This window comes from Epinephelus moara, chromosome 3, assembly GCF_006386435.1.
Source record: "Epinephelus moara isolate mb chromosome 3, YSFRI_EMoa_1.0, whole genome shotgun sequence".
NCBI classification, from domain to species: Eukaryota; Metazoa; Chordata; class Actinopteri; order Perciformes; family Serranidae; genus Epinephelus; species Epinephelus moara.
In genome coordinates this window covers 21056290-21065339 of record NC_065508.1, presented here as the reverse complement: position 1 = coordinate 21065339, position 9050 = coordinate 21056290, and the positions used below count along the sequence as shown (strand labels likewise).

General features: G+C 39.3%; 1 protein-coding gene across 6 annotated transcripts in view; it reads right to left on the bottom strand.

Moving 5' to 3' along the window:
- The window catches only part of specc1 (sperm antigen with calponin homology and coiled-coil domains 1), a 149212-nt gene that overhangs the window by 47595 nt on the left and 92567 nt on the right, over positions 1 to 9050 (bottom strand). For 5 of the 6 annotated variants that reach the window (XR_007569719.1, XM_050041004.1, XM_050041003.1 and 2 more), the window contains one exon: positions 4944 to 8742. Coding sequence is in view for 2 of the 6 variants with exons in the window: in XM_050041005.1 (XP_049896962.1) it covers positions 8691 to 8742 (52 nt within the window). In the remaining 4 variants the exon portion in view is untranslated. Of the gene's footprint in view, positions 1 to 1760; positions 1906 to 2684; positions 2761 to 2873; positions 2975 to 4132; positions 4300 to 4943; positions 8743 to 9050 lie in introns of those variants that run through there. The other variant, XM_050041007.1, reaches the window with a different exon arrangement.

The window sequence follows — 9050 nt, the reverse complement described above, 5'->3', positions numbered from 1 at the left end:
AGTAGTCATGTAGTCCGTTAAACCCTAACGTTAGTTTTTTACTTCTGGCGATCGCATTTAAGCTTCAAATGCGATATGAAAGGTGTTCATATGTGAAGATTATCTCGCTGAACAAAACCTGTAAGTATAATAAACTTGTGTTAGCCACAGAGCTTATTTTCTGACATAATCCAAAACGCAATGCAAAAATCACATTCACTTTCTCTTCCAGGAACCAGCGCGATGCTAAACTTCCGGGTTTTGACATCAGCCCTGGCACACTCTATAATACTGACTATAGTGATTATTAATGTCAACAGTACATGATGTTGGTTGAGGCTTAGGGTGTTGTCCAGTGTGATGATAACCAAGTACTTGGCTCCTTCAACTAACTCTACTGTCTCACTGTGACAACATAAACGTAAACATAAACTCAAACACTGAGTCATCTCTGCCTCAAATGCAGCCTGTCGCAATGGTAGTTGAACTAAATGGAGTGCCACAATCGGTCATTTTTGAGTTTACACAAAGAGGAGCGGTCTGTACACGGATATGATAGTCCTGTGATGCCAGAGGCCAGAAGATGAAAGCATGTTTGTTTAACATGTCTCTCTTCCCTTTCTGATAAGTGGACACTCATTTACTGTGTTAAAGCCATCTGTGTCAACACTGTCGGCTATAAAACTCGTACAACTCCAAAGTCTCTCAACTTGGACTTAAATATTTAACAGATCTTCACCAAAACCTGTTATCAAGATGGGAACTTCTGAGTTTTTCTTGTGCTATTAAAAATTAGCCTTGAAGTTCTATGACTTGTGACCATGTCTGTTTTGTTGCAGTGCTCAGGGCATGTTTGATAATGTGTTAAAGACAGTACTAAGTCCTGGTTTCACAACATTCAATATGCATTTCTGTCTTTTTTTCCAAAGTAAGAGTTGATTAAAGCTGGGGTAGGCAGTTTCATTTTGTCATCACTGGGCAAACTTCCCACAATAACCTTTGAGCATACTGTAATTCAAGTGGTCTGAGAGAAAACTAAACTTCTGCCCCTCCTCTTGGCTCTGCTTTTTGGCTTTAGAAAATCTAGCCTGTGACCAGAGACTTGGGGGGGGGGGGGGTTATGGACAGCCCCAGCAAACTTTCTGTTGCTGCTGTCACACAGGTTAGACCCGGCACTGCCGCTGGCCACCAGCCTGCTGGCACTTGGAGGTTTGTGCTGGCTGAATTTGAGCCTTTCCAGCCTCAGACCAAAGCTCCTTCTCCTNCAGCCCCAGCAAACTTTCTGTTGCTGCTGTCACACAGGTTAGACCCGGCACTGCCGCTGGCCACCAGCCTGCTGTGACATCCAGCACTTGGAGGTTTGTGCTGGCTGAATTTGAGCCTTTCCAGCCTCAGACCAAAGCTTCTTCTCCTGAAGTGCTGCCTGCTTTCTTCCCAGGGAAGCAGTCCACAGCGGCGGAGAGTGAGACAGAGGGACCGTGGGGTAGCTAGCAGCTAATTCTTGTCTCATTTGTGGTCTGATGAACAGAAAGATAAGAAGTGGGCAAGTGAATAAGCTGTGTGCAACTCTACAATAAAATGCCTGTTTTTGTCTGGTGGGAGGGGCTTATGACAGTGAGGTGTATTTTCAAATACTGCCATTTTTTTGTTTGCTTGTTTGCTTGTCTTTTCCAGATTTCTTCCTGCCCCAGCTTTAAAACTAGTCACCAAGGAAACCTGCACAGCTTAACAAATAGAATTATGTCAGAGTGAATCATTGGAGACAGTCATGGTCGGCCCACCTGAGCTTGCTGTTGCCTCGGTTGTAGCTGAAGGATGATGTGCGGCCACTGAGGGAGGCGGGGGCTTTGATTACAGACTCTAAAGAAGGGCTCTTCCTCATCAGGCTGTTAGGTTTCAGGTCTTCCCCGCAGCCTGACATCTTATCTGGGGGAGTGAAGGAGGCAGGAGAATGAATGTGAGGAGGAAGTCATAATAAACCTTGTAAAACACATTGTAAAATGCATTTCAGAATTGTAAGGCGGGACTGCAACAAAAATAAGGTCATGGAAAAAATGGAAGAAATAGAAATGGAAAGCAAATTAATATTTATAACTTTAGGACTGGTTGTGCTGCTTTGACGCTCAAGTTACTGTGTGTTTCTCAGTGCACTCATCGAAGCTGGAGCACCTGTTGACTGTAGACGGCTGGAGCTCAGTCACCACATTTACAGTATTTGCTTTTCTAAGAATAAAATCATAAAATGTCCCATGTCGGATGATTGCATCTCTTTATCCATCTTATCATTTCATTGTCTGTATGTAGACATTTCAGCCTTAATCATTTCTTGAGCATCATTTTCAGAGATAATAGTCCGACTGTCCTTTGACCTAAAAGCAGCGTGTGAAGCCCATCGCTTGTTCTTTATGACTGCAAAATGAAGTATGTACATAAAGGTAAACTAAACACCATGACGTCCAGCTAAAACCATACCTGTGACGTTTCAATGTTTCTATTGTGCAGCATCATTTTCAAAGACATAATAGTGCCATGCTTCTTTTCCATACAGTTCAAAAATCCTCATTCATTCATTCATTTTCCGTAACCGTGTATCCTTTTGGGGGTCGCAGGGAGCCTATACCAGCTGACACTGGTTGAGAGGCGGGGTACACCCTGTACAAGTCGCCAGACCATGCATACATACTGTACATGCATACATTACATACCATGATGATGAGAGAATTCTCCGTGATTGATTCTTTTCTCCAAAGTTTTTGACAGTGGCTTTATGTACGTGTGTCTCTAAAAGGACATAAAACAGAGCACAGATCTCAGCACATCAGAGTCTGAAGCAGTCTGTCACTTATCAGAGGTATTTATTTTACGTTTTAAAAGGAAAATCTCAGAGTGCATACCTGGATAGGGGAGACAGCAGCAGCAGGTGCAGTGCGTACAGGGATCCCACTCAGCGGGCTTCTCGAGGAGGAATGCATCTGAACTGTGTGTCCTGGTCCATCTGAAAGACCAGATAATACACCCGTTAATTATTGTGCCAAAGGACAACTGATAGAAAATGATACACAACATGTCTGCAGTAACAGGTCTTCAGTATAGCTCAAGTACTACAGTGCCCTCTTTGGCTCTTTTTGTTTTATCTGAAATCTGTTTGTATATCAAGTTTCAAAAACTTCCCATAGTTGCCATTTATCTTCTGGTCAGATTCTTAGTCTTGATTACTTATTCTTTGCTTATACACTCAGTGTCTGAATTTTAATCACTTACTTTATTGTAATAATGTTGTAAAATGTAATTCCAATTTTACTGAGTAAATATTTTATCAGTTATTTTATTCGTATTAATATTATGATGAAAATTTATCTCTCATTAATTTTATTTTTTAAATATTTTTTATTTAATGGTTTTATTCTTCTTCTTATTATTACTATGATAATTATATTAATTAATTATTATTATATAACTAAATCAATTTTATTATATTTTGTTGTCATCATTTTTATTTTCATCTATTTTATTGAATATTAGTCTGACTTTTATTTAACTTTATTATTATAGTTTTAAAATCAATTATTTTTTATCAGTCTTTATAATCTATTTTATCTTTTATTTAACTATAAAGTAATAATAATAATAATTATAATTATTATCATCATTAATATTATTATTATTGACCCTATTTTTGTTGATATTATAGCTTTTAAATACATTTCATTGTATTTTTTGCATCATCTTTTTAATCTATTTTATCCAACTTTTAGTCAAAATTTGTTAAACTATCTTATTATTATGAATACTAAAAATATGTGGCTTTTGAATCCATTTTATTTTATCATCATTTTTATTCTAGTCTCGTCTTTTTAAATCTGTTTATTCCAGCTTTTAGTCTGGCTTTTATTTAACAGGGTTTTTTTTCTTTACTAATTACTGTTCTGGCTTTTAAATCTATCTATCTCTTTTAAAGTCTACTTTAATGGTGCCTTCAAGTGTCAGTTTTTGTTGACGCTGTCATAGAGGTCAGCTAAGTCCACACACAGCCCTGCTTAACTGAGCATGACTTTGCTGCAGAGAAATGACAGAAATCTACCAGCTGTTGTTCTCTAGAGTTACACAAACATGTTGGGATTCCCTGTGTGAGTGTGTGTGTTACGGTGCTCACTCTGTCCAACAGTATCAAAGGACTTAATGAGGGATTTGACAGTAGCTCCGGGCTCTGAGTCGTTGCCATCCCCGGCGACGTCTATGGGTGTGGTCGGGATCATAGAGATGCCGCACCAATGACGGTTGATATCGGAGTCGGACACCCTCACCTCGTCACCTTGGGACCTGACAGACACAATGAACAAGGTTGCTGTGTAGACACATGTACAATATATACACTTGTGGAGAGGAGAATCTGATGAACTGGAGATTTAACACTCACATTACTCTTTATCTTATAAGATTACCTACTGATTAGTACAGTTAAATGTTATGAAATAAGTTGTTTGCTCAGTGTATTGACGTGTGGTCATAGTTTGAAGTTTGAACTAATGAACTGTCAACAACCAGATAAATTTGGAACACAAAATCTGAGCAGTCCAATACTCAAAACACTTTCTACCCATGGCCCCCTGGTGAACATTGGACTCCAGTCTTTATGGCGAGGGATTTACACTGTCTTTATCAGTGATGAATGACCAGAAAGGAATTAGTGTCTTAAACGTTGCACTCACCTCCAAAGACTGATAGAGACACACAAACACAGTTGGACTGGTGTAACTTCATTTATTCATTTGCCTAATGAACATCTGACAAACAATACACGTATGTATTCCTTCACAGGCATAAAACCAGTCGTTCCAAGTCTTTCTTTGCAGAATAAATTAACAGCACATTCACTGTATTGTTCATTAAAGCTCCAGTGTGAAGGATTTAGGGGGGTTTATTGGAAGAAATGGAGTATAATATGAGTATGAGCAATAAGTATGTTTTCTTTTAAGTGGTTCCCTACTGGTGGGTTGCAGGTCCATCCTGAATGGACGACAAGTGACCTGCTAACATGTCAACTTTGCAAAAAACACACTTTATTTTTAAGTGCAGTGGATTTCCAGCACCGAGCTTTTACTTTGAAGTGCTGTTTCCTGCTGTAGAGTGAGTGAATAACAAACAGCTACTTAACAGAGACAGTAAACTGGCTTAAGACATGGCCAAATACAAGTATGGACCTTGAACTAAAGACTGAAGAGAAATCTGGACCCAGTTGGGAACCACTGAGTTAGTGTATAATCACCTCAAAATAAGACTTGTGGTGTTTCCGTTACTTTAGAATGAGCCGTTTCTATCTACGTAGGGAGCAGGTCCTCGACTATGGAGATCACCATGTTTCTACAGTAGCCCAGAATGGATGAAGCAAACGCTGGCTCTAGATAGGGCCATTTGTATTTTTGCGTCAGCCACCTTAGTCAGTGCCCCTCCACAAAAAACACAGATATTTTTTTTACTGTCAAACTGCTTTTATCAGTGTTTCTACTGGTTTGACTCACTGGGTTTGTTTGTTTTGGAGAGGAGGAGACCTCTACGGATAATTCAACTCACAGTAAAGACTGCTTTAAATGTCTGGATCTGACATACAGTGAGCACAGACTAGTAGGTGCTGGGCTAGCGGGTTGTCTGCAATGTGCCAAACAGTGTCGAAGCAGCCCTGATTTGTAACATGAAACTGCTATATTCAGTGTTACTGCCGGTTTAAATCACCGGGTCCATTTGTTTTTGAGAGGAAGAGACCTCTGTGGATAATTCAGCTCCCATTAAAAAAACACAGAACAATTAACACTATAGGAATTCTAACCAGATAAAGTTTCAGCTGGTTGAAACAACTTAAACCCCCTAAATCTTACACACTGGACCTTTAAACGGCTTCACTATAGTAAGAAAATGACCAATTACACATCTCATCTTTTCTGTTTGAGCATATCCAAATGTTTACATTTTGAGCACCAGTACCTTTTCACCTGGCGGAACAATATGGCTTTTAATTAAAAAAAGAGAAAATGCACAAATTGAACATCTCTGATGGACTTTTGAGGAGAACCTGAGATCCTGCTGCAATACGCCATTATGCTGTATGACAACAGAGAACATTGTGTGTAAGGGTTTGGCTCAAAGATGAAATAAATCAACCATGTGATATTTCTGTCAAAGTGAGTGACATCACAAAATCTGAAGATCTGGTACATTAATATAAAGAGTGCTGAGGAAATACACTAAATATGTTAAACATAGTGATTCAAGATCGATCAGCAGGTGTCAGTGACCTCTGAGGTTCAGATAAAAAGGGTTTCTATATTAACTTGTCAGTAACGTTGCTGAGAAAAAGAAGTTCGACTTTTCATCCGACAGTGGCGCTTTGAGAGGAATCTGTCATTATAGTCTTTGTGTTAAAATGGACCATCAACCTTTTGGTATGTTGTAGGAGTAACTCTCAGGTACAGCAGTTTGTGTTTGTGGCAGTCGTAAAATCTAATTTTGGCAGTGTTCTGGACCTGGTTATTTAATCTGGCAGAAAGAGTTAATACTCTGTAGATTTAAGAGTAACATAGCAATAATCAAAAGGTACACAGATGACAGTAACAGAGCAGATGATACCAGTATGTCCACATTGATGTCTCCTACAGTATGGATGGCAGTTGTGTGTTCAATGGTGCCATCTAATGGCTACATACGACACTGCATTCAGTTTCATTACAGGACCATAAACTTAAATATTAAACTGAAATGACGTTGAAAAATAAGCAGACGGAGGTCAAAGTGAGAGTAATTTCACTGACACAGAAATAAAAGCAAATGTGAGGTCCAGCACAAAAACCATGAGCCACCTCCTTTTTTTAAAACAATATCAAGTGGACTCTGCTGCATTGCTTTTGCCTTGAAATGAGGATTTTCAGATTTTCTTCGTTCTGGCAGAATGCTGTGAATCTTAACTGTTTCAGCTTTGCCGTCGACTAAATATTCATCAAGTCTTTTTTCTGCTTCATCCTGCTTTTTAAGCAGGTCATCACCCTCTACTGTACCATCTCAACTCTCTAAAAAAAAAGGCACAAATCAGCATCGCACAGTATGAAGAGGAGAGTCTTTCAAACATATTGCATTTCTTCAACACAGGTCAAGAAATGTACAAACAAACAATACATTCAATGAGAAAGAAAAATACAGAATTATCATTTAAAAGGTTCCAAAATACGGAAGCAGAGAACAACAGTGCTTGCAGTTATCTCTCTAATGCTGTTATCTCGAGATCATGAGTAAATTATTTTGTTATCTTGAGCTCGTGTTCTCATGATAATGGGTTACTTTATGTTGATTCTTGAGTAAACAAAAGGCTAATGTCTCGAGATAATGAAATCATTTATCACAAGAAAGCAACTTTTGTTGTCTGGAGATCTCAAGATGATTATGGAGAAAAATAGTGTCTGGCTCATTTGATCACACCTGATTTCGGCCTTAAAGATCACTGTCATGATTCAGGATTGCTGAGTGGGGCTGGGTACCATTCACATTGAATAGATACCGGTTCTTGTATCTGGACTTCAGTGCCGCTACCCAACAGTAACTATCTTTGGTACTCTTGATGTAGCAGACAACCTTTGCTAATCACACTTAGAGCTAATCCTATGTCTGTCTTTCTGTGTGTCTGCTCGTTTCTCTCACTCTCTGTTTAGACACATCTGACAAATATGTGGAATAGGCACATAATCACAAACAGCGGTGACACTTGGTAATTTCTAAAATAAAATACAAAAGAAAATAGACCAAATGCTGAAACTATCAGTGCAGATTGGTGCTGCAGCGATAGTTTCAGCTCGCTGGGAAGCTGATGGAGCTCTGCTGGTGCCTGAGCTTTACAGCTTCTGAGCACTTCCACCCCCTAAACCTAGCTGCTCCATGGAGCATGATTGCCAGGCACAAAGCACAGAGAAGCCGACCATGGAGCATTTCTGCCGGCTTCTTTTAAGCTTCTACCTTCCATCTAAAGTTAAACCTGGCTGTTTCACATAACTGCATTGCAGGCAGCGGAGCCAGTAATGGTTAGGGTCACTTCTGCTTACTGTCTGAACTTGGCGTTCTCAAGCAGATGCGCTCTCAGGTATCAAAATTTGGCACAGATTGATTTAATGTGAATTGGTACTCAATAGTACTGATATTATTTAGTTGGTATCCATAAAAGTACGAAGTTAAGTACCCAACCCTGTTGTTGGGGGGAATCATAAATGAGGATGATTGATCTTGATGTTATCTCTATCTAAAAAAAAAAAAAGGCACAATGCGATACCTGCCTGAAGTACAGTCTGATGTGTTGATCAGTAATCAGTACTCCTTGATCTGACAATGTCAGCCTTAATCAGTTGTCATGACGCCATCTATGCATGCTGCCATGGTGCTCCTGATCTGTGATTAATATTACAAGAGGTAACAACTTCTTGTTTACACATGATAACAGAAAAATTATTGTTGCCTCAAGATAATGGCATTAAAGCACTGCCGTTCTCTGCTTCCTTACCAAAAGACATGTAGAGAAATGGAAGCCAGACTCTGCATCACAAACCTCTTTGTGTACTGCATCTACACTGGTCACTGTGGCTTACAATGAGTCTGGTTTACCACGTTACATTTTAAATGACACTGAAAAATAATAAGTGCAACAATAACACTGTCTTCACGAGGTGGAGGGCTCTTCTCTAGTGCCCCTCTACTGCCGTCTTGGTATCAAAAGTGGCTCCGGTGCTTATCCTGAAAAGAAGAAGAGGAAGAAAGATAAACAAGTGTTTACAGATACTTTATAGATACTATTTTAAACATGTTCATGTGCAGCAAAATTTGAGATCTTACATTTCTTCTTAACATTGTTATAATGAGAAGCAGACCTCTGGGTTCTTCTGGATTTTTTTTTTAAACTCTGTTCCATGCATACCTTATAGGATTAATAAGGTCACTCATACTGTCTAGTATGACTAAATCACCCGGTGATGAAGACGCTATGCAAATGTATCTGAAGCACGTGATGCATAGCATGAGTTTATTCCAGTCATGCCGTGCAG